The 26189-nt window shown below is 43.5% G+C and overlaps 1 protein-coding gene across 4 annotated transcripts in view; it reads left to right on the top strand.

The window, feature by feature from the left end:
* LOC124613021 (serine/threonine-protein phosphatase 4 regulatory subunit 1-like) overlaps nucleotides 1-26189 on the top strand; it is a 343197-nt gene that overhangs the window by 250309 nt on the left and 66699 nt on the right. For all 4 annotated transcript variants that reach the window (XM_047141575.1, XM_047141574.1, XM_047141576.1 and 1 more), the window contains one exon: nucleotides 7349-7455. In XM_047141575.1, coding sequence (XP_046997531.1) covers nucleotides 7349-7455 — 107 coding nt within the window. The remainder of the gene's footprint in view (nucleotides 1-7348; nucleotides 7456-26189) is intronic.

Raw genomic sequence — 26189 nt, forward strand, 5'->3', positions numbered from 1 at the left:
GCAAGTCACCAACGCGTTGGTCCACCTGTGGCTCTTAAGGAAGCAGTTATTCGGCTTGGCGTTCATCGACAGTTAATGGACGTCGTCCTGAGGGCGCGTTAAATCGCAAAAATCCCAAGCTGGTGGGAGAATCCTGCCTATATTGCCATAAACATTCTCGATTTTATGGAGATGCCGCGACCTTGTTGGCCAAGAACCTCTGTGAGGGAGGGCATTATCATACTGCAATGTGAGCCCAGGATGAAAGGCAACAGAATGGGGCTGAAACTACCGTCGACGTTCCGCTGTATGTAGTGGTGCCGGGGATAACAAAGGGGGTCCTGACATGGACAGAAATGTCACCCCAGACACGGACTCCAGGTTGTCCGACGGTATGGCGGGCGACAGTCATGTTGGCATCCCACTGGTGTCCGGTCCGGGTTGTCTCCAGATAAGTCTTCCGTGGCCATGGGGACTCAGTTCGAAGCGGGATTAATTGCTATAGACAATTCTGCTCCAGTCAGTGAGATCTCAGGCCGAAGCAGCTTCCGTAGACTCCTAACAGTGGGATGCTAAACTGACTGTCGCCTGCCATATAGTTAGACAACCAAGAGTGATGATCAGGCGTCATACACGGCACCCTCTCAGCACAGCGGTAGCGGTACGTCGACGACAGGCTACGCCTCACTTCGTTGCTCTTCATGGCAAGCTATCCTTGGTTTACATTTCAGTAAGATAATGTCCGTAGGCACACGGCTAGAGTTTCTACTGCTTGTCTTCGTTTTTGTTGAACCATACTGTGGCCAGCAAGGTTGCCCGGTCTCGCTCCAGTTGAGAACGTTTGAAGCATTATGTGCAGGAACCTCCAACCAGCTCGTGATTTTGACAATCTAATGCGTCAATTGGACAGTTTGGCACGGTATCCCTCGGGACATCAAGCTATCAATAAATGCCAAGCCGAATAACTGCTTGCGTAAGGGCCAGAGGTGGAAAAACACGTTATTGACTTGGTCAGTTTGTGAAGCTTTCTCCTGAATAAATAATTAAGTTTCTGAAATTGTAACAATTCGTTTGTCTGTGCATGTTAATCACATTCTGATAATTCCCTGGTGGTGCGTCTATTGTTTAGTGTATAGATGGTATTGATTCTAAACCATCGAAGGTAGCATTAACTCCGCAAATGCCTCGCACATTATGGCATGCTACATGCCACTGACAACGACCGCAACTTTAGTAAGAAAAGTAAGCGTGACTTTTTTTTTTTTTCCGCCGACTGCAGAACACTTCAACGATCTTCAGCTGGATAAGGTACGGAATTTTACGAAGTAGCTTGTACATAAAGGAACTATTTTAGTGGAAGGTGAAATAAAAAAATAGGGCGATAGTGTCATGAATGAAACTGACGGTGAGACAGCAGTCATTGGCTAATTTATCCGTGCATCTGTTCTACAGTAAAAGGGATAAGCAAGAATGAGTTTCGAAAAATGGCACAAGCTGTTACTGTGGAAAACTTGAAGAGGTGTAGGATGTTGCAAGACTTGGGTCGTGTCGGGCTGTTGGTTAACTTGGGTGGAAGATCTCTGGCTACAGGCATCGTCGTTCCACGCTTTGTCTCGGCTCAAGGCCGCGGACAGAAGACGCCGTGGCACGCCACGCCGCTTGCGGCGTGCTTCCCAGAGGTCGCGGCTCTCGACTGCTAATATCTCTTTTGACTGAACGCTTAGAAGGTTCATGGCGTGATTTTCACTTACCTACATCACCAATATTACTAACCAGACATTACATTTGAAAATGCGTACGAACTAGAAAAAGCGACCGCAGAGCGAGCTGTAAATATTACTGTTTTAGCTGTAGGCCAATGGGAATACCTTAGATATATCTCCTTATCTAATGAACCATGCCAAGATCGTAATTAGGATTACATACTGCTTTCGTCGTTTTATTGAGACATGTTACATACGGCAATCTACCACCGAGCGTGTTGCCAGTTCGTTGATACCTTAAACATCTCAAATTGAGAAGCAACCGATTGTCTTCAAACCTCAGTAACGAGTACCACATGGAGAGAAAGTAAGAAATAATTTTAGTATCACTCAATCTTTCGCTTTCCTGCTAAAAAATTTCTGAAGGATTGTAAAGTAAACATTTCTCATCTGTTCGGTGGATAAATATGAAACTGACATCCTTAGTCAGTGTTCAAATTTAAAGGTAGTCGTAGCAGTTTTCCTTTTAATTCTTCTCTAATCTTCATCGGTAATACATTAATGTAAAAAGTATGAAATTCCCTTGTTCGAACTTCTCATAAGGCAGGTTCCCCGTAACTGGTGCAGCACTTTAAACAAATGAATAAAAGCAAGTGTACAGTAGACCATATTCGTAAAACACTATAGTGTTGTTCAACTCACCTTTCGTCGTTAACATAAGCTGTACAGTGGGTAGTGACTAATCATGAAATAGGCAGTGCAGTAGTTAAACAGATGTTAGGAAAAAGGTGGAACAAATGCTCGAATGCATGCCCAATTCCACTGCATACTGCGAGTAAGAATTCGTCAAGCATTTGCCATCGTGTTATGGTTTAACACACAAACATATTCAGTATAAAAGAGATGGAATACCATAGTGAAGCACCATCGCGACGACAGTGAAGGAAATAACATACCTGTCCGCCATACTTCGTGTTACCAAAGCAAGTGGTCGTGATGTGGGGTAGTGGTAGATGAGTTAACACGCTTCCAAAGCGAGAAAAGTCACGTGCCATGTGCTGTCGTTGTACAACTTAAAGTGAACTCATTCAGATGAGTTCCTGGTATTATCAATATATTTTACTTAGGTTTTTTGTAGTTGTTCATTCTCTACGCTGTGCAACAATAAAGCGCATGCTCCGTGGTATCAGTAGAATGTCAAGGTGACGCCTTCTAGAAGGCGTGTTGGTCGTCATTCAGAATTGTTCATGAGTAGAATCAGTCCACATTGTCAGTTGTATGTTAAACCTTGGACGAGAGCCACAGTGAAAACAAAGTAACAAGAAATACCCTTTTCTGAAAACTGTCTAACTTAAGTGTGTTTCTGTGAAATTACATAAAGAAATCGTCGACATTCCTAATCCTAACCCCTCCAATTCTTTAGAGTATCCTTGGAAGACTGCCCCCTTAGTTAAATCAATAACGTTGTTCGGCATGGTTTCTTAGCGCGGGCTAAGTATATCAGACTACATACGATATGCAAAGTCTGGATTTGTGTGTTAGCGATCCTCTGAGTATGCTCATTCTAACAACACAAAATATATAGAGTCCAGTGTTGCAATATGTTCATGGATCGTACCAGACGTTTATGCCCACATACTCAGGCGTACTAAGCGGCGGGTACTGCCATACCTTTGTGACGCTGCAGTGTCGTCCCGCAGCAAAGAAAGCATTCACGATTTCTTCCAACGCTTCGATAAAATTGAAAGAGCGTCTTCAAAAAGACAAGATGATACCTAAATCTGTGCTCTACAAACTATGTAGTGCATGGTATTAAGCACTTCCCTGTTATACCATGGTTTCTTCCCATTCAGTTCGCGTAGTGGGCATGAGAAGAGACTCCTCAAATGGCTATAAATGCGGTAAAAAAGCTCAGCCTTCGTTTACCGGTACCTGCCGAAACGATACGTATAGGTCTTAGTATTTTCCTAGATTCCTCACTTGATACAGATTCTTGAAATTTTGTAACTACCCGTTCAGATTTTTCAGCATTTGTCGCACACTTCAGCAGTATTACGGGATAGGTCACAAGAGTGATAAGAGCAAATTCATTTGTATACTAATTGCAATTTCCCATTATTGTACCAATGAACTAACGTCTGCCACTTGATATTTTCGCAAAATGTTACATCTGGGGCATTTGTAGAAGTTGACTGATTGCAATAGAGACTAGGTGATATTACCCATAGGATTATATTTTGTACAGAGAACAACTTTACAGTTCTGAGCATTCAAATAAAGTTGCCTGTCTCTGCAGCACTACGAAATCCTATAAAGTTAAAACTATATTTATGCAGCCTTTTCAGATAATACGTCATAAATACCATCTGAAAAAAGTGCGAGTTACTATTAATATATCAGTTCATTAATATATAAAAGATGAACAGCCAACTGTCAAAGATGGAGTCGTGCTACATTCCTAACAATAAATCCGCAGTCAGTAAAATTGTGCGTATAACAATCCTTGGTGTGTGTGTGTGTGTGTGTGTGTGTGTGTGTGTGTGTGTGTGTGTGTACGGAGTTACCATCAGAACTCCATAAAAGCTCCATCTATCTGATAGTTGTGGATCAAGACATTAAAGATCTCATAAAAGCGCGATTAGGGTTTCGCATGTTTGAAAGTTTCTGTAACCCCCGCTGGTCATTGTGGAGAGTCATTCTGTACGAAGCACTTCATTACGTTTAAGTTCACTCGCACTTTTTCACCTGATAACGGCTACAAAGCTGAAAGCGCGATAATATGGAATAAATGGATATATTACGAAATACTTTTCAACTGGCTGTATTTTAATAACTCCTGTTCTAAGGCTTTAAAACAGGTTGTGTTCCTGGTACTGAACAGTTAACTTGTGGATGACTTGTGCGTCACTTCGTCACTGGATCAACTTGAGCATGAAATATTTACATCCTAAATTTTGCCAGCCACACACTGTTTAAAGGAAATCACATACTGTCTTGTATGTTCACCGTAGTAATTGAAAAGCACTGGTGAGATAGTTGCTTAATTTCACTAACGAAACTGCTACTTACAATTCGGATTCGTGCATTAATGAATGACGCTGACAAGGAAAATATACAACGCTTTGTGCTGTCGTTGTGAACCATTTTCAAATGGTAAGTAACGATCGCAAGATCTTTCTTTTTGATCCCTTATGGATGGCTGACCAAAATTTCGTGTAAAACGTTGAAAGTCCCCTTGTTCATGGTAGCTACTCGTTTCTGAAATTCACAACATTCGTCTGGGATGGACGATATTGTTACATGTATTGTGTGACGTTGCGACTTGGGGTCTTAGCATGACCTACTGTTAATCCACTTTCGAAACAATTACATAATTCTAGCAAAGTGCCGTGCGAACTCTGTAAAGTTATGCCTACATTTGTAATGGAAAAAATTAGGAACCTTTGGTTACTTTTTTTTGCGGTGAGCTAGAATGTAGGGAAGAAGCTGTTCTGGCGCCAACAGATTGATCGGCGAAGTAACCGTTCATGGTGATAGACAATTCTCGCTTTTGGCCATGTTCCGAGTAGAACACAGGCCCAGTTGCATTTTGTTCACAATTTATTTTAATGAGAACTTTATTTTACAATTAAGTGCAATTTAATGCCGTTGATGTGAAGTAGTCATTATTACTGCTGCAGGTTTAGAGAATAACCAGGTATTCCTACGTAAGTGAAATTCTTCAGACGTGGTAATATGCAGGAGGAGGGTGAAATTTCGCCGGACGTCAACTGGAACTTGAGGTGAAGTGGCGAAGGCGGCGAGGACGCGCTTGCAGCTCTAATTGCTCGCCAACTGTGAAGTGCCATCATCCCGCGCAGCAACTGCACTCGACCTCTGCAGAGCTCTCCTGCGCAGCTTCTGCCCGCTGTTGCAAATGATGCAGCTCCTACAGAACAGGGCGAGACGTTACGCCGCCATTTTACCAGAGTACTGCACGTAGGATTAGAATTCGTAGCAGCGAATCATGATTCTTTAACTGTAGACTGGTTATAAGTAGCAAAACGTGGCCTCTGTTTGTAAAACATGGCGCTTTCTATCTTGCCTCGTCGCTAGTGCTTTTCTTGCTCGGAGCTGTGGCGTGACCTTGGCAGATGCCTGCTGTGTAAGTGTGAAGATGATTCGTCGTCCTGGCCACGTGGCGTGCGTGGTGCTTCGCTGGAGGCGGCAGGGCGGTCGCGCCGTGATCGATTTCCCTCTGCGGGCTACTGCCGCCCCTGCTGCCACGGCCATTACTTGGAGGCGTGGCTCCATCTCCCACTCGGCCAATGATGGCAGCCTTCTGTTTCGGGGCGCCAATCGCGCTCCGCCGTAGGGCGCCGGTCTCCGCCCGGCTTCGAACCGTAGACCTCAGTTGTGATGACTGGGTACGCAACTGTCGGCGGGTAGATTTCTCGGACGGATGGTTTTGTTGAGTGTTCTCATTGCGTATCATATGAAGTACACATTGGCCAAAATAAAACTGACTCGAGAAGGGTTTCCTCCACATTGTGACAATGAAATCTCAACGCCAGAGAACCTGCAGGATGTAATGTGTGCACCAAATTTCAGCATATTATGTGAAGAGCATTTCTCCTATTCAGTTTCTACGGTAACTTGTCTCGTGTCAGGCTTACAAACATTTTACTGGTTAAAGTAGTCCATCCTCTAAAGAGTTTTTCAGTGCTAAAATTAATCATTTCTGTATTTTGGTATCTGTGCAAAGTATTGTTATGTGTCATTACGAGGACGACGATTGTACAGCCAAAAAATATTTCCGGGTGAAGATAAAACAATTTTTACAGGCTTGAAAAATTCGAAAAATATTTTAGTGGGAGAACAAAAACAATTTTTGGATAAAGGAAAGGAAATAAATTGAATAAAACACCTTAGAAAGAACGGGGCCGAAAAATTCTTAGCGGGACTTGTGGTAAGAGGAGGTGGTAGGATAAAATTAAAGATCAGGACGATCTTAGACGACAGCGCAAACCGCGTCAATAAAAGGAGCGGGGTTCATTAGAAATGGAGATGTCAGTGTCCTAACATAGCAGAAAACTTGATATTTAATATGCTAATCCAGCCGATATCTTCGAAGTTTACTTTGAAAAAAGTCTCGTACCAACAAAAGAAAACAGATGGAACTGTGCTGTGTTAGGTTCACGTACTCTCATTCCACGCGGAAGATGTTCGTTTTAGCAAGGGCATTTCATTCCACACCTGCTCTTGCCGCAACATTTCAAAACTGTGTGTGGTGTTTGATCCTTGCAAAAATAAAAGAAAATGTGAAATACTAAGAGAAGCTGGTAAACACTGTATCATTGCAAGAACATAACTAACGAAAATAGGAAGTGATGCATTTTAAAAACGATCGTACAGTCGTATGGAATTGTACTGGTAATAATTAATTAATGGCTCATTATTCGGCTGAGCGCTCCTTGAGTGTTACTCCAGAAAACTCGGGAGGCGATCACAGGCTTTGGGTTTTCTGCCCTTGCCTTCGCCAAAGCAATGCTGCTATGCTTATCACATGAAATCAGACTTCGGCTTTAGCGAATTTCGGCATTTCCCCTTCTCTTCGCCCCCATGTGTTGAAATAGTCTTAAAGTCGTTAAACAATTGTGTAACTGACGAGGCAATGTGTGTTGCAGGGACATGGTGGGCCGCGCAGTGCTGGAGACACTTCGCACCGTGGCGGACTGTCCAGCAGACGTGGCCGCTGTCATCCAGATCATTAGTACAGTGGCAAGCGATCCAGGTAATTGCCGTGCTATTATTATATATCGGCCGCTGTATGTTGTCGTCCTTCTCCTAACTACATCTCATAAAAAACCTGAAATCATGTACCAGATCCATATCCGCACATCCGAAAGTTGAAGTATATTAAGGTTCTGCTGAAACTAAACATCGGCTACCTGCCCCCATACTCCTGACAGTGAGCTTACGTGTTGGCATTTGAAAATGCAGAAAAGAAGTCTTACATCCTCATACAGTTTCTCTCATCCTTTCCATGCTACCAAGTAGTCACCCTGTTCGCAGTGTCTGTTCGAACACCTAGTTACACGCTTGCACGAGATATTCTCTAATACCAGAGCTCCGATTCAGTATACCTGCTCAGATTCAGTATACCTAAATGTCGAAATTTTTCTATGTCCTTTAACAAATTGCTCCCCCCTTTCACGGATTCTGCGAGGTGTCTGTTCTTCCGGGCATTTACGCATTCTTATACGAGGGCTATCCACAAAGTACATTACGTTTTGGAATTAGAAATCAATACTTTATTTTTAATTCCAAAACGTAATGTACTTTGTGGATAGCCCATGTACATTCCTGTTCGTTGCAAGTTAATGAATATTCATACTGTGAATGCGGTGCCTGTCTCGGATAACAATGGTTTCCGAACGCTTAACGACCGTATATTTTGCACATACAAGGTGCATTCCATAAGTAATGCGACGAAATTCATAAAAATCATTTATTGAATATTTTCGTACAAATAATCAAAAATTTTCAAAATGGCACCCTCTTGCGTCGATACACTTCTGGAGGCGGTGTTTCCATGCCTGGAAGGCATACTAGAATGCCTTTTCCGGAATGTCCTTTAGAGCTGTTGTAACAAGCGCCTGGATGTTTCAATCGTGTCTCAATGTTTTCCTTTCGTGACTCCTTTTAACCGAAGAAACAAAAAAGTCAGCGTGAGCCAGGTCAAGACTGTAGGGAGGCTGGGGAACTAACCAGGAAGTCTTTGATAATGAAGGCGCTGTGACTCGGCCCGTTGTCGTGGTGAACTTCCCACGTGTCCATGTCGCTTAGACAACGCGAGACCCTCATTTTCAGTGAGCACTTCCAAATAGTTCACTATCGTTCCGGTAAGTACGAAATCGTGGAGGACAGTGCCTCTGACGTCACAGAAGGCGATGGGCATGGTTTTGATCCTGGACTTGCTCATGCGTGCCTTCTTGGGACGGGGCGACGATGGGGTGTGCCACTCTGAAATCTGCCTTTTTGTCTCAGGGTCGTACAACAATATCCACGACTCATCACCAGTGATAACTGAGTTTCAAAAATGATCACTTTCACACATTTCCAACATTTCTCGGTACCGAAGCACTCGCATGCGCTTGTGTTAATCGGTCAACACTTTTGGGACGAGTTTGGCACACACCTTTCTCATGTTCATATCTTCGGTCACAATGCGGAAAACTGTTGTTTTTGCCATGTTTAGAGTTAGTGTTTTCAATTGAAGGCTCAACCGTCTGTCAGAGTTCAAACAATCGCGCACACGCGTCGCATTTTCGTCGACTCGTGCGGTTGGTGGCCGTCCACTGCGAGGTTCGTCGGTGATATCTCGGCTCTCCATGAACGACTTGGGCCATATGAAAACTTGTGATTTGGACAAGCAATCAGTCCCAAATGCATGCTGAAGTAATAGAAACATTTCGATGGCGGACTCCCCAAGTTTGACACAAAATTTGATAGCGTACCGTTGCTCTACAGAATGATCCATTGTGCCGTGTTACATAAAGTCAACGGGGTTGACGGAAACGCACGTCCTGACTCTGCGGCAGCTCGCAGCCGAATGAGACAAAAAGCGTTTTGAAGCTAACACCCCCTCCACTTAGCCCAGCCGGTTACAACGCGCTGTGGTGTACCGTTGCGTCAAAAAAAAAAAATAAAATAAAAAAATGGTCGCGTTATTTACGGAACGCACTCTATAACTAGAAAACTCATTATGTATTTCTAAGAAATAAGTGTTGGTAGGTTGTATTATTGCCGGACTTAATTTCTCACGAAAATATTAGTAGTTCAGCTATGCTCTGAGCGGTTTCTTTACGTATTTCAGGAATCAAAAGTGAATACTTACTTAATTAATAAAAGAGCAGTGGCTTGTTGTCAGAAGGAAAACCGGCAAATGAAATGGTAACTGGGGACCGAAGCGGCAAAACAGCGAGCGGCACATGCACATGTAACACTTGCATAGTCTCCAGTAGTGGTTTTTCTTTTGCGGATCTAAAACGGGCGATAGCTCTAAAATTGCAGCATCTCTAACTTGATGCATTTGCCTGCCTTATGTGTTATGAATTCGGAATGGAACGTCATTAACACCATTTCCTTAGTTTTATGTACGTAAATTACCTGAAAGGGTCATATGGCGAGAATCTGTTAAGTTCGGACTATCGGCTGGAGTGCCCCAGAGAGCTAAAACACCAAGAAGAATCGCTTCTCGGCTTTTGGCAAGATCAATGTGTAGTATTTGTGGCCCTTAAAAGGGCCGTTTGTTGAGAACTGCTTTCAATGATTATACGTGGTACAATCACCAACAATGCGACAATCTTCCAAAGGAGGAGGACCACTAGCTTTCACCCATAAGTGAATACTACAATCCGAATTTATCTTACAACGTCTACGACAAGACAGACAAACTCCCGTGCGGAAGAAGGTAGGAACCCTCACCAGTAATAATAATCTCAGAAACAGGTATAAACGCGGAATGTTTGTTAAAACACTAAAGCACGTCAACATGGTCTCTGCTTTTCGTGTTCAAGCATTCTATTACCATCATACTTTATTTAGGTCCACCCAGTGGGCAGGCAGTAAACTCCTATTCAATAGACCGAAACACAGGACCCTGGTTTCCTTAGTGTTTATCTATTCATTACTATTATTTAATTAAACCTCGTCGCAGTCCTCGGCAACATTGACTTGCACGTACTGATTATATTTGGCGAGTTGAAGTCATTTTTAATGAAGCGCTAGATTTCTGAGGTCAATATGTATTGCTCATCATGGATGGCAGGGCTTAAGCAGACGCGCTGCACAACTATGGAGACCGTCCTCTGCCTCAGTAGTGGCAGGTTTTCGGCGCGGTGCTCACCCTCTGTGGATCATACAATAGAAACAACCCCTCTGTCGCAGCGCGAGCTTGTATTTCCGGCTGCAACCCTCCCGTAGCCGAGGGTAGCGGATAGCGACCGCTTTCCAGGTGCTGCCCGCCGCCAGCTGCAGCTTGGGGTTGTAGCAGACGCCTACTTCTGCCGCCGTATTTCAGCGGGGAACGGATAAAACATCGCAGTAGCAGACGGAGGCGCCTCGGTCTTCTTGTGGCGTTTAAGCACTACTTCTTTCCTTTATGCCGCAGTTGTATGCGTTTTGACTCGATGAAACAAATGTTCATGTGCTTAAGAGTTCAGTGATCTAAAAAAAAAATCTGCGTCACGTGAAATTGGTGTTAGCCCTTATCTGGGTATTTACTCGCCAGTGCAACACATTTTCCTGGACGTTTGAGTAGGCTGAGATCTTGGTTGTAGAAAGCTGCGTTTAACTGTCGAGGAAACGTTCCTCCTCGAAAATTGCCTCGTTCTGCCACGCAGTGGTTTCTTCCTACATACTAGGAGGAAGTAATCACGGAGAGCCAGGTCAGGAGAATTAGCTCATGCAAAATTACATAGCTTAACGAATATTTGTGATTGCTGTGCAGAGTGAACTGGGGATGTTGTTGAGCAGAACACCCTCCTCGAAAGCCTTCTCGCTCAGTGCTTTTGACAGTATACTGTAACTTCATCGAACAGTTAGGTAGTATGCTCCTGTTAGAAGGATAATCTTATAGCACCATACCTTAAGTCGCCAAGAAAACGCCCAGTATCACCTTGGCTGAAGATGGTTGGGCCTGTTGACTCTGCCTTGCAGTATTTCTGATACGCCCATAAATAGTCTACCATGATTATGTGCCAAAGAACTTGGTTCGGCGGGTTTCTGGAATGAGTGCGAGCATTCGTTGATCCAAGTGGATGCCCTGTCATTTTAAAAATTTTGTGCAGGATCTCGGAATCTCATCCATTACGGATTTTCATTTTCCCATTATTGCCTCCCATTGCACGCGGATCTGAAAGCACACCTAGCCTCAACTTCTCTTGAAATTGTCGGTTCTTGACACATGGTCTGCACATCATTTTTAGACTTGACCAAAGTGGAAGCATAGGTGCCATCTATGCAGTATCGTTAAGATCCAGAAAATAAAATACCGCACAATACTCCACCAAATCGGCTGCGCAATTTTGTTTTGACTCCTCTAGTAGCGATATGTGGCACAATGGTGCCAATATTTCAGTGTGTACCAGAACTGCAGACATAAACCTGCAAACAAATACCAAATTACATAACTTTCTTCGAAAGAATTTAAAATTTAGGTGTAAGAGGGACGGCACAATTTTGTTTTGTGGCTTGATGAACATGCCTGCACCAGAAAGTAGATTCAGTTATCACAACAACACACTCCTCACTCCTCAGTCCTCTTGAAGTTCAGTGCAAGAAAGGCCTGAAAGTTGAGGAAGCTGTGGATAATTAACAGTGAAATGGAAGTAAGACACCGTGTAGTGAAGACAGATGTGAGTCTCTTGTGATGCAACCTGGATGACGAGGGCCCATCCATCACTTCGTGGTGTATAATCTGTCCTTTGTGGATACATGCAAAGCCTTACACTTCCAACTAATGAGCAAATATTACTCTTCAGTGTGACCTAAGAAAGAACAGTGCAGGTAGTGAAGAAAGGTGCCAACAGGAACACAAGTGTGCAGCAAGAATTACCAGGGTCAAGTGGTGGGATGGAAGCAGCTGGAATGAAAGTAATATTTCAAAGGTCAGTGGAACAATGTGGTGTTAGGTATGTTAAGTATCTAGGTAACGGATATTCCAGTGTTTTTTTAGCGCTGTTTTAGAGAGCAAAACTTATGGCTCTCAAACTAAAATTGAAAAACTGGAATGTGTGGGGCATGTTCAAAAGTAAATGGGTTGTAGACTTCTCAGATCGAAGAAAGAAATTAAAGGCAAGAAATTAGTTGATAGAAAGCCACTTGGAGGTGTTAATAGACACGACAGAAAAGGAAATTCACACTTCACAAATAGATTATGGAAAAGCTGTCAAGGATAACTTACATAGCATGAAACAATGCAGTGTGCCGTGTAGGTAATATTGTCACAAATTTTTCACAGATGATAATCCTCAACTTTCCCTTTGTGACATATCCTGGTGAAAATACCTTCAGGCAGAAGCCATTCAACCACAAATATTGTTTCCCATTTGCTGTTTCAGAAGTTATAAAACCAACTGAAGGTAACTAGTCAATCATGGACTGCCGAAAAAATGTGTACATGGGAAAACACAATACAAATGACACCTACAATCGCCTTGTATTGCTGTGTTGTCGAAAAACAGTGTTTCTGTCGTCAATTGGTATGACCATACCTGCATTTGATGCCTGTCTAGTGTCTGTGGAAATGTAGTTACGATTAGGTGCCTGAGGAGACTAGGCTTCCCTCTCTGTGCAACGACACTGAAGATACTCCGGAGCATTGATGAAGTGTGACTGGACGAAACCAAGCAACAGAAGAAAACATGCAAAAGTTGGCTTGGCAAAGGAGGCAGGGGAAGAATTAATCCAGGGAGATCAAAAAGAGAATAAAGCTTGATATGGACAGCATTAATCACTAGCGGTATAGCAATATTGTTAAAAATTGAAATAAAACAGGAGCGACTTATTTTGTTATCCGTACAGTTACTAGTGTGTTTTTGTAATTTCTTGTATGTTTGAGTGCTTACTAGGGACAACGTTTTATTTTAAAATTGTAACGTACAGGACAGCCATTGTTATCGACGCTTGTATCGACCCTTGTATCGTACAGGCTTTTGTTTGTTTTGGTTATTGTAGCTCAGTGTCGGTTAGTCAGTGACAACACCTGCTGCTGATAAGGCGAGTACACCCTTCGTTTGTTACGTATTTTTGCGAGCTTCAAACAGGAGCGACTTCATTAATGGGTAGGGAGTGTGATTGCTGTGTGCGGATGCGAGCTGAGTTGGTGACCCTTCGCTCTCATCTCCAGGTGGTGTTGGTTTCAGTCACGAAGGTTGAGGCTGCTGCCAAGGGGCATCACTGTGGGCGGGGTCGGACGCAGTGATGCGAGGGACGTAGAGCGCTTCACGTGTGTCCCCCGATCGGTCCACTGCTGCGGCCTTCCCAGGTACTGCCTGCACTGATATTGACCCTCACCCGTGGTGGAGTGGGAGATAATTCCAAAGTGTGGTAGGCAGCGAAAGACTTTCCAAGTGGCCGATCGTAGGGCCTCCCCTGTTCGTTTTGACGAACAGATTTCGGGCGTTATCTGTGGCTGATGTCTCAGAGCCGGATGCAGTCGTCCACCCTATTCCAGAGGAAGCTTCTCGGCCTGCAAGGTCTGGGCCTGCAAGGTCTGGGCATTCAAAGGCTGGGTTTGCTGGTAGATGAGAGCTCCAACGTTAGGCGCGTAATGGAGCCCCTTAGGAACATGGCTGCTTTGACTGTGTAGGCTGCAAATTGCTTGACTTGTGCAACGGATGGTGGGTTTCCCGTTTCCGCTTAAGTCAGGAGTCCACTACACATAGGAAGCGGCTACACGGTTAGCCGGGGCTGTGTGGAAGCGACTGGGCGGTTTTTTAGGTTAGAGGGCCTCAGGGAACCACAGAAAGGGCGTCCGTCTACAAGGGGGCAGGTATAACACAGTAAGGTAGTTCTAGTAAAAATTAGTATTGTAGTTGTAAATTGTCGTAGCTATGTTGGGAAAGAACCCAAGCGCTAATAGAAAGCACTGAAGCTCAAATAGTTATAAGTAAAGAACCCTGGCTGGAGCCGGAAATAAGTTCAGCCGAAATTTTTTCAAACTATCTAACAGTTCAGAAAGGATTGATTAAATACAGTTGGTGGTGTATTTATTGCTGTCGGTAGTAATTTACCTCGTAGTGAAATTGAAGTAGATAGTTCCTGCGAAATCGTGTGGGTAGAGGATATACTTCACAATCGGACTAAACTATTAATGGGATCATTTTACTGATCCTCCGACTGAGGAGACACACTTGCAAAAACTAGGAGATACACTTGCAAAAACTTAAGTCTCACTTCAAATAGGTACCCCACTCATACAGTTATAGTCGGTGGTGACTTCAGTCTACCCTCGATATGCTGGAAAAATTGTATGTTTAAAGCCTGCGATAGGCATAAAACGTCATCCGAAATTGTACTTAATGCTTTCTCAGAAAATTATTTTGAACAATTAGTTAAAGACCCCACAAGAAGCGTAAATGGTTGCGAAAGCATACTTGACCTCTTAGCAACAAATAATCCTGGACGAATAAGGGAATATTACGGCGGATACAGGCGACCACAAAATACTTCATGCTAGGCTGAATACCGTAACACACATAGCAGTAAAAAAGAAACTCAAAGTACATCTATTGAAGCTGATAAAAATTCTCTTAAAGCCTTTTTAAGAGACAGTCCAGCGTAGAAAAGATCCCAGAGAGATAGTATCGACGGCAGTTGAAAGATATATATACCACATAAATTAATAAGTGATGGTGCTGATCCCCCATGGTACACAAAACGGGTCACATCGCAGTTGCAGAAGTTGCATGCGAAAAAGCATGCCGAATTTAAAAGGATGCAAAATCCCGAAGATTGGCAAATATAGCGCGTGCTTCAATGCGAGGTACCTTTCTTAAATTTCCACAACGAAACTGTCTCGGAATCTGGCAAAAAATCCAGAGAGATTCTGGTCATACATAAAGCACACTGCACACCAGTGGCAAGACGCAATCAATACCTTCACTGCGCGATAAAAATGGTGAAGTCACTGATGAGTGCCACTAAAGCCGAGTTACTAAACACGGTTTTCCGAAATTCCTTCATCAGAGACGACGAAGTAAATATTGCTGAATTTCAATCAAGAACAACTGCCAAGGTGAGACACACAGTAGATATCCTCGGTGTAGCAAAGCAGCTTAAATCACTTAATAAATGCAAGGCCTCCGGTCCAGATTGTATATCGATCACGTTCCTTTCAGAGTATGCTGATACAATATCTCCAAATGTAGCAATTAATACAACCGCTCGCTCATAGAAAGATGCGTACCTAAAAACTGGAAAATTGCTCAAGTCACACCAATACCAAAGAAGGGAAATAAGAGTAATCCGCTAAATTGCTGGCTCATATCACTAACGTCGATATGCAGTATTGTTTTGGAACTCATACTGTGTTCAAACATTATGAATTATGATACCCCGAAGAATACGATTTATTGACACACAGTCAGTACTTATTCAGAAAATATCGTTATTGTGAAACACATATAGCTCTTTACACTCATGAAGTAATCAGTGCTATCGACAGGAGATTTCAAATTAATTCCATATTTTTAGATTTCCAGAAGGTTTTAGACACCGTTCGTAGCAAGCGTCTTCTAACCAAAACTGCGTGACTATAGAATATCGCCTCAGTTGTGCGACTGGAATCATGATTTCTTGTCAGAAAGGTCACAGTTCGTAGTAATAGACGGAAAGTCATCGAGTAAAACAGAAGTAATATCCGGCTTCCCCCAAGGAAATGTTACAGGCCCTCTATTGTTAATGATCTATATTAACGATATAGGCATCTGAGCAGCCCTCTTAGATTGTTTGCAGATGATGCTATGATTTACCGTCTTGTAAAGTTATGATGACCAAAACGAAATGCAAATGATAACTGCATAATGCGAAAAGTGGCCGTTGACCCGAATACAAAAAAGTGGAAGTTATCACATGAGTACTAAAAGAAATACGCTAAATTTAGATTACGCGATATGTCACACAAATCTAAAGGTTGTAAATGCAGCTAAATTGAATTACAAATAATATAAATTGGAACGATCACATAGATAATGCTATGGGTAGAAGAGCAAACCAAAGACTGCGATTCATTGGCAGAACACTTACAAGGTGCAACAGAGCTACTAGAGACTGTTTACACCACGCGTGTCCGCTATATCCTGACCTAGTGTTGCTGTACGGTGTGGGATCTGCATCAGGTAGGATTGACTGATGACATCGAAAAAGTTCAAAGATGGGCAGGTCGTTCTGTATTATTGCAAAATACAGGAGAGAGATCCACAGACATGATACGTGAATTGGAGTGGCAATCATTAAAACAGACTTTTTCGTTGCGACAGGATCTTCTCATGAAAGTTCAATCACCATTTTTCTTCCCAGATTGCGAAAAGATTCTAATGGAACCCACCTACATAGGGAGAATTTATCAGCACGATAAAATAAGAGAAATCTGGGCTCGCACAGAAAAATTTAAGTGCTAGTTTTTCCCGCGCGCCGTTTGATAGTGGAACCGTAAAGAGACATCATGAAGGTGGTTCATTGATCCCTGTGCCAGGCACTTCCATTCTGAATAGCAGAGTAATCTCGTAGATGCAGGTGAAATGCGAATTGCCATAAATATACTTTTTTGAGCTATAATGTACCTTTCCTCAGCAACTACGAAAGCCAACATCCTGAAACTTGCCATAAGAATTACTTACTGAATAATCCTTTATTGCACTTTTCCTATCTTTTCTCTGAAAAGTTGTTTTGAAATTTGAGAAAAAGAGTAGTACCGGGTAACAGAAAACTGAAAAATTAATTTCGAAGCAAGTATGACATTAAACAAAACAGTTCCACACGTTTTGTTGGCCTCTTATGCGGATGTAAACTGTGAAATTCAAATTTTATTGCTCGATTAGTTGACGAGAAAAGGTAGGTTGTAGAAACAATGGTAATTAAAAATTCAAATCCTTACAAAATGTATGTCGTTGCGCATTTTCAAGCATTACTTTGTACATAAGTCTCAAGTTTCATTATGTTAGCTGTAACATTTTTAGTGATACATGTATTTAAGTATAAGAATGCATTTTTGCCCTACGTCGGCCCATAACACTCCCTGCGGTAAGTGTCTTAAACACTCTGACACAGTTCCGATAGAATATTATTGAAAGGTTGGAGATGGTACACGTTGTGCTTGCATTAATACTTTACTGAGGTTGCCTTCCGCATTGACACTGCCGTTGAGCAATTGATCATAAGAGCAATTCTGCAACCTACAGGCATTCACACTGACCATTTGGCATAGTCTCCTAAGGATCTTCCGTCCGCAGCTTATGGTTTAGTGGCCAGCGTTGCTGTCTCTAGATCACAGGCTCCCAGGTTTGTTTCCCATCGTTGATTTTTCTCTACCTAGGGACTGGTTGTTAGTGTTATCATCATTAAATCATTATTCGGGAAATGTGGTGTGAATGGACTGCGAAAAGATTGACAATTCGTACGGGCACTGAAAACCGCACAGTTGAGCACCCCAAATACCAAATATTTAAGGATCTTCATGCCTGTTGCTCAATTAAAATTGTCGTCACACCATCACCATTCACTCTGTGGTGATAAAGCCTTTAACAGCGTTTCACTTATTCAATTATTTTGAAACACCCATGCAATATTTGCAGGTCTGTAGCATTAGTTACACGATCATATGAGTAGATGGAGGCATATGTCATAAGTGAAATGGCATAATATCCGTGTGTTCATTGATGTTTTTAATAATAAAGGCGTATCTAAAAACCTTCACTTAGGCTACATTTCGTGTTTTCCTATTAGTGTGTGCCTCACTAGCCATTTGGTAAAAGGTGAAAGCAGTTGCAAGAACCATTTCATGATGTTCCTTGATCAGCATTCATCTCTGATAAAGTTCCTTCTAAATATCTGTTTACTGTAGCCAGTAATAGTTCAATGGAAAAACTATTGTAGAGCGCTTGCTGGGCCAACCTTATATAAAAAATATCATTTGCCTACTTCGGCGACCCTTAGTTTAACATTACTGTTGGAACTGGCCAGAGCTGCTGAGGAAGCAGAGGCTGTTGCACTCATCGATCAAAAGAGAATGCGCAGATGACAAGCAAAGGTTAGTAGGGATTCATTCGTCTGTAAAAAGATCTATGCATGAAGTATAAAACTACTATCACTGTCGTACCTTAGCAAAAGATCTGGCAGAGAACCCGAGAAAACTCTGGCTATATGTAAAATCACTAAGTAGACCTAAGGCTTCCACTCAACCGATTATTGATCAGTCTGGTGTGGCAGTTCAAGATTGAACGAAAGTAGGAGGTCTAAATTTCACGTTCAAGAAATCATTCACACAGGAGAATCGCACACACATGCCATCATTTCGCCATTGGACAGCCTCCCATATGGACAACATAATAATAAGCATAAATGAGACAGCTGAAAGATTTGAAAGCAAATAAATCACCGGATCCGGATGGATTCCCAATTCGATTTTACACAAAAAAACTCAACATCATTGGCCCCTCGCATTTCTCTTACCGAGCAGAATCCCAGGAAAAAAGCGCAGGGGAGTCCAATATATAAACAGGGGTAACAAAACGGAACCGCAATATTACAGAGCAATATACCTAACATTGGTTTGCTGCAGAATCCATGAAAACATTCTCAGTTCGAAAGAAGACTCTGGCAGTCATGCGGATTTTCTCGCAATTAGCCGATCATTATCTTCAGTCAGCGTCTACTAAACGTAAACGGAATGAGGCTAACGATTCAGACACTCCCATCTGCGGTTCCTCGTGGTTTCCTGTACTGAGGACGGTCAGTTCTTTGCTACGGTAAATCGCTTATTATTCAGAAAGGTGTTTATGCTGTGAAATCCTGCTCTCGTTTAGTCAGTGGCACTTGGTTTTTGGAGACTACTTGGGATTGTCAAGCACAACTTCTTGCAGCTTTGCTCTTCCACGGCTATCCTGTTCGTGTGCACTCCATTCCTTTAAGGCTCATCCAAGACCAATCCGAGAGGTGCCATCTTGGCAGACCTTCTCTATCAACTCAACCTCATCTGCCTTAACACTGGAGCACTCACGTTCCATTCAGACTCTCCGCACACCTATTCTTCGCGTGGTGGTACTTACACAAGGCTGTTCGATAGTCTCCTTTCGCACTGCCCAGCTTGCCCATCGTCTCGAGTAGTCCGTTGCCTCTTACACATACTCGGGCAACCATATCCCATGTGCCATCTGTTCACTGACTACTACCCCACCTATGTGAACACCCAATTGGTGGCTTCCTAAGACCGACTGGAGGCTTTACTTCTCCCTGGCGACCTTCGAGGAACTTCATTTCCCCAGTTGTGATGACGTGATAGCTTGCGAACGTTACTCTTACAGCCAAGAAAGTCCATTCAACGCACTTCCTTTCCACCACGCCGTGTCCCAGACCCTTGGTGGACTGAGGCGAGCCGCGACGCAATTGGCGCGGGGAGTCTTGCTCTCTGCATTTGAAACAATCACTCGATGATGGCAAACTGCATTCGTTATAAACAGTTGCGTGCGCAGTGTAGTCGCATTCTTCGGAATAGTAAAAAAAGCTAGCTGGATTCAATTTACTAGTTCTCGTAGTAGTTCCACTCAGTCTTCCGTCCTGCAGGCCAACCTCCGACTGCTCCTGGGACCAGGGTCCATTCCCCAATTTCATGCCTGACAGTAGCCGATGTCATAGTTGGGCCTATTGCTATCTCAAACACCCTGGGCTGCTGTTTTGCAGAAATTTCGAGTTCAACCCACCATCACTCCGCCTTCCTCCATCTGGGATACCAGTGGAGACGGCTCGGGCGATACCCTTCTCTTCTCAGAATCGTGAATGCTACAATGCCGTCTTTACCAGGAGTGATCTAAATCATGCTCTCCCTTCATCCCTATGGTCCGTCCCAGGGCTGGATGATGATCACATTCAGATATTGCAGAACCCTTCTTTTGCAGACCAGCACTTTTTCCTTCAAACATACAATCGCGTGTGGGTAGAGGACACCTTTCCCAGACGCTGGCATGATGCCATTGTGATACCCATACATGAGCCCAGTAAGGACAAACACGTTCCTTCTAGCTACCGTCCCATTTCTCTCATCAGGTGTCTCTGCAAGGTGATGGAATATGATTCATGTCCGGCTGATATAGTGGCTCGAGTCTTGCAATTAACTAACCACTGCACAATGTGGCTTTCAAGCACGCCGTTCTACAGTTTACCGTCTCGTCACTTCAACCCATGTCATGAATCGTTGTCTGCGGAAAGGCGAGACTGTGGCCGTATTTTTTCATTTGGAAAACAGCCTGACACCACCTGGAGGACTGGTATATCCTCCATACTCTCTACACGTGGGGTTTCAGAGGCCGCATACAGTTTCCTTCAGGAATTTTTAAAAGACAAAATTTTCAAAGTATCTGCGTTTCCTGCCTTGTGAAACGCTTTTATCCAGGAAAACGGTGTGCCTCAGGGTTCTGTCCTGAGCCATTAACCCTATTATGGCCTGTTTCCAACCAGGCATTGGCGCTCCCTTTCCGTTGACGAGTTTTCCATCTATTGCAGTTCTCGGCTGATTTGTCTCCTTCAGCGGCGTCGTGGAGCGTCGACAGTGGCTTTTGCTTTCCCACTGACAAAAGCGTTTGTGCGGATTTCCGGCGATGCGATTGGTTTCTTCCACCGCTTTTACATCTTAGGCCTGTTGCTCTTCCAGGGGCTCATGCTCGATAGGAAACTTCCATGGTCCTCCCAAGTGTCTTACCTGTCCGTCCACTGTATACGTTCCCTCAGTCCTACGTGTCCTCAGCGGTATTTCCTGGGCAGTTGAGCGGACCACCCTCTTCCGTTTGTACCAGTCCCTTGTCCGTTCGAAACTAGACTATGGGTGTTTCGTTTGTCTCTGCACGTTCGTCCATCGTATGCCATCTCAATACAACCCACCATTGTGGGATCCGTTTGGCCACTGGCACCTTTTACACTAGCCCGGTTGGGGGTCTGTATGCAGAAGCTCCCGAACTACCTCTGTCATATCCATCTGATTTTCTCCTCAGCAGATATGCATGCCGTTTATCTTTCATGCCGGGCCATCCATCCTATACCTCTTTCTTCGATGACTCCTTTGATAGCCAGTACGGGGCGCAACCCTCTTGTGTTACCTTCTCGAGCTCGCTTTCGGCTATTGCTCCGGCAGCTTCACTTCACACAACCTGCCACGGCTCTCGGACTGACCGTGGTGTCGGGTGCGCCTTCGTCATTGGCACCGACGATTTTCGGTATCGGCTTCCGGAACACTGCTCAATATTTACAGCCGAGCTCCCCGCCCCGCATCAGGCCACGCAGTGCATCTGGCTACACAGGCTTTCAAACTGTCATCTGCTCTTGACACACTATGCTCTTCAGAGCCTGTGTGCGCGATACATCATCCATCCCTTAGCGCAACGGATCCAGGAAAGCTTTCACTTGCTCACACTTAATGGAAGCACTGTGATGTTCATGTGGGCTCCGGGTCACGTCAATCTGACAGGAAGCGGGGCCGCTGATGCTGCTGCCCAGGCTGCAGTCATCGTACCTCGGCCCGCTAGTGCTTCCATCCCCTCCGATCTGTCTGTCTGCCGTATGTCAGTAGGTGGTACTACTTTGGCATCACCACTGGTCTTACCTTCATGGAACAGGCGTCGGGGAATTAAACCTATCCCAATGGCTTGGCCGACCATCTCTCGGCTCTCCTTCCGCGTGTTGGGCTCTGTCTTTTTAGCCATCGCTATTTAAATGGTGATGCCCCACAACTTTGTGCTGATTGTTGTCAACCTTTGACGGTTCGCAGTTTCCTGACGGAATGCTCTGTTTTTTAACAGAGGTATTTCAAAACTGTCATACTTCACAAATATAAATTGGATTCACGGTGGCTCTTCGCACCCACTCCCAAATTAGTTCAACTTCACCATTTGAGTGTGTAGTAACAACGTGGTTGACTTAAGATTCATATTTAGTAAAACGTGTATGCAGATGCTGCTACCCATCCAAGTAATCTGCCCAATAAATTTCAGCACCATGTGTATTGAATTGAGTTCGATGAACAAGGGGGGGGAGTACCATACCTGAAAATTTACCTTTGACGTGAAAACAAAATGCAGTAGCCTTTACAAAATTGAGCCTCTACGGAATCAGTCTTCTGAATAATATTAATACCGTGCTCCCTCGTGTACTTTGCAGCGAGGACACTACAATGGAAGGTCGTGCCCCTATAACGGTCGGAATCTCAGTGAAGTTTTACGTGGTCAATGCGGTTGTATATAATGAATACGTCTGGTAGATAATTGTACAGATATCCAGGAAGATATGCAAACAAACGACGCTTGGACATGTGCAGTTACCAGGTAGTGTGGAAGAGGAAATAGAGAAGAGCCAAAAATAGAGCTGTATATTTCGTCACGGATTCGCTTATTAAGTGCAGAAGCGTTACAGAAATGAACATTTAACTCCAATGACAGGTCTACAAGAAAAGCATTATTAATCGCAGCGTACTAAATGTCAAAAGTTACAGTGTATGTTCCTGATGCTTCCTCCTCCTGCATGTTCATACATCAAAAAGACTTTAAATAGTAAAATTTGAGAGAATTGGTATGTAACATGTCGACGTGTTTAACGGTGTACTTCCAGGTGTACAGTAGTCTTCACGTGCTGGGAGTTGTGCTGTTACGTGCCTTCACAGCCCGTACTCCAACCAGAATCGATCTACGTGGAGGCTTACGGTTAGTCGTTCTTGCCCCGAACTATTCCCGAGTGGAACAGGAAAGGAGAATTACCCTCCGCCACACATCGTAAGGAGGCTTGCAGAGTAAAGATTTTGATGGAGAGAGTGCACAGCCGTAAATTTATCCGCGTTAGCAGTAAGAGGCTATTCGGAAAGTAAGGTCGGGTCGCTCACGAAATGGGAAAGACTATAAAAGTCCGATGATGACGCTTTGCACACACGTGCTGTACAGTGTATGTAGTATACCGGTCGATCGCGTCATGTCTCTCTTTTCAAATCTGAGCGCAAGGTGAGCACCTAGAGAAGTCTAGAAAATAGTGCCTTCCGCCAAATATGAGGACCTGGTGAGAGATTTCACCAGATGTCATGCAGCCCACGTACCTGTCATACGGTTCCTTCTTCATAACAATAGGGTGTTTGACTGTTCTGTGGAAATTCTTAAATGGTTGTCATTTTATACTTCTAACATGCTTTCTTTCCACTTGAATTTCAGTATTATTTTATAAAAAGGAAACGAAATTCAGATAATCTGAACACCCTCTAAAACTCTCCATTCGATTCATGTAATGCCAGTGACGTCACTGGCTAGTTCGCTGCTCCTACTGTCATATTGCTAATCTACACTGGTCCTGTTTCCGAATTTACGTTTCGGAAAATGGGTTACAAATTTTGTGTAGTACCATACTGTACAAATGCATCTACAAAAAGTCACGAAAAGTTGTTTTTGAGTGTTCCAGATAGTGGGAAGATGCGCAAAATGTGATTGCGCTGTACCGGAAAATTGGCACCTCGTCGACGCAAAAGTTCACGAGCTTAGTGCGTGGCTCGAGCAAAGGTTGTCTGCGAAAGATGATCTCCCACTGCTACTACAAAGATAGCGTCATTCAGCGAAATTAAACTCCTAGTGAAAATTGTCGTTTTTGCTAACCACACCCCAATTATTCGGTAACTCATTTGTTAGATAGATAAACTGTCGAATTCTATAGGACGATGTCCATAGATTTCTGGTATGAATCTAACCCGAAAGGAGATTTTAACTTGTTTGTAAAACGATTCGACAGTCGTCTCATATGAAGACCAAATCACAATTGCAAAATTTCCCTACACCCATCAGAAACAGAATATTATTGTTTTCCTTGCGGTTTACATGCGCTTACATTTGCAATCGCTGTTCACACACGCCACTTAAAAAAAAAGTTTTCTAGTTAATGTGACTCCACATTTTTTACTTTATTAGAAACTGTTCTTATCTTATTACTGTTTACCTAGGATCCTTATTGTTTAAACTTTCGCAGTTTCACTATCTTACATATAGATGAAGTAAGTCTGCTTCAGACATTAACGTTAATTTACACTCAGACATCACAGCACTTCTGTTTGTGTCAGCTGCACGTTGCACACGCTTTCCTTCTCTCCGTATAATTTCGTTGTACTGTGGACGTATAGCTGTATCTTCATAACTAACAAAACTTCCCAAAAAGTGAATTGTTGGTTCGCAAAGTAAATGCATTTATCCTGTTTTGTCCGTTTCTCAGACTAAGACAAATGTGAAGCTGTATATATGGATCTGAGCACTATGCGACTTAACTTCTGAGGTCATCAGTCGCCTAGAACTTAGAACTAGTTAAACCTAGCTAACCTAAGGACGTCACACACTTCCATGCCCGAGGCAGGACTCGAACCTGGGCCCGTAGCTGTCGCTCGGTTCCAGACTGCAGCGCCTAGAACCGCACGGCCACTGCGGCCTGCGAAGCTGTATATAATACATCCCATAGTCGAAACAATTGCTACACACAGTTCTTGCTAACGCTGCTTTCGTTTTTAATGTGAAACTTTCACAAATGTATCAAATTTCCAGGATTTGAATATGTGACCTCTTGCACTATAGTCTTATGCTCTATCCATGGTGCCACGGCCGCCACAGATGGACTCGGTGTGCTAATTGTATCTACACAGGAAATCAGTACTAAGTTTTACCAAGAAATTTTTTTTGTGATTAGGATCGTAGCTCATGACTGATAGTCAACAATCTGGTTGCAATAAACGAACACATTTGCAGAAGTTCTAAAATTCCTTAAGTTTTGTGCAAGTTTAATGATGTTGCAGAGAAACGAATGTCCTTCGTTGCACATATCGCTGCTCTAAATGGGTGGAGTATGTACGATCAACTTCGCAAGGCTTCCACTATCAGCGTTCTCAGAATTCTTTTCCATTGCCACTTAAAAGTTGTAATTACGTTTTCCATCACTAAATAGCTGAACTGTTTGCATTAAAAGTACGTTAAAACCTCGTAACTCTGGCTGAGTAACAAAAATATAGCTTTCTTACTCCTAGCTTGTGAAGTCACCAGAACATCAGCCAGTAACAGTTTTGATATTAAATGATTTTGTGAGAATATAGACTAAGTGCTATTGAAATGTTATACTCAATCAGAATAACAAGCTGAACCATATTTTAAACATGGAAAATAGCCTATTGTCGGCAGCACTCTGCAGAGGCAATGAAGACACTCCTGCGGCGTTTTCGACGCGAAGTTTGTGATCACCCGCAATACAGCCCCATTTGGCTTTCGCTCAGTTTCCTCTCTCTTCTCATGAACTGCTGATAATGAAGAAAACGTTGTGGCACCGACAACGAGCTGCAGATCAGCGTAGAGAATTGGCGACAAGCACAAGCGGCCGCTTGCTAATGACGAAAAAATGACTGGAAGGTGTTGCTAACTGTTGCAAATAAAACATTTTTGATTTTAACTGATTTCCGTTTCGCGACGATCGAAACTTACTTTCTGAATAGCCCTAGTAAATACATCTTCCTCTTCTGAAATGTCGCCTCCGTGCTGAACCTGTAAGGATCCACGCCCGAGATGTGCATTGCTAGCTGGCTGCTTCCACAAACTTTTGTGGCGAAAATCGGGCGCCAGACAATTCCTGCACTCCTCGATGACGAGAACCCGGTGTCCATTGATAGAAGTTTCATTCAGCGTACTACTGTTCATCTCTTCAGACCACTGGGGGGCTTGCTGTCGTTGCGGTGACTGACGCCTGGAGGCCAAATTC

The sequence above is a fragment of the Schistocerca americana genome, chromosome 4 (genome assembly GCF_021461395.2).
Source record: "Schistocerca americana isolate TAMUIC-IGC-003095 chromosome 4, iqSchAmer2.1, whole genome shotgun sequence".
NCBI lineage: Eukaryota > Metazoa > Arthropoda > Insecta > Orthoptera > Acrididae > Schistocerca > Schistocerca americana.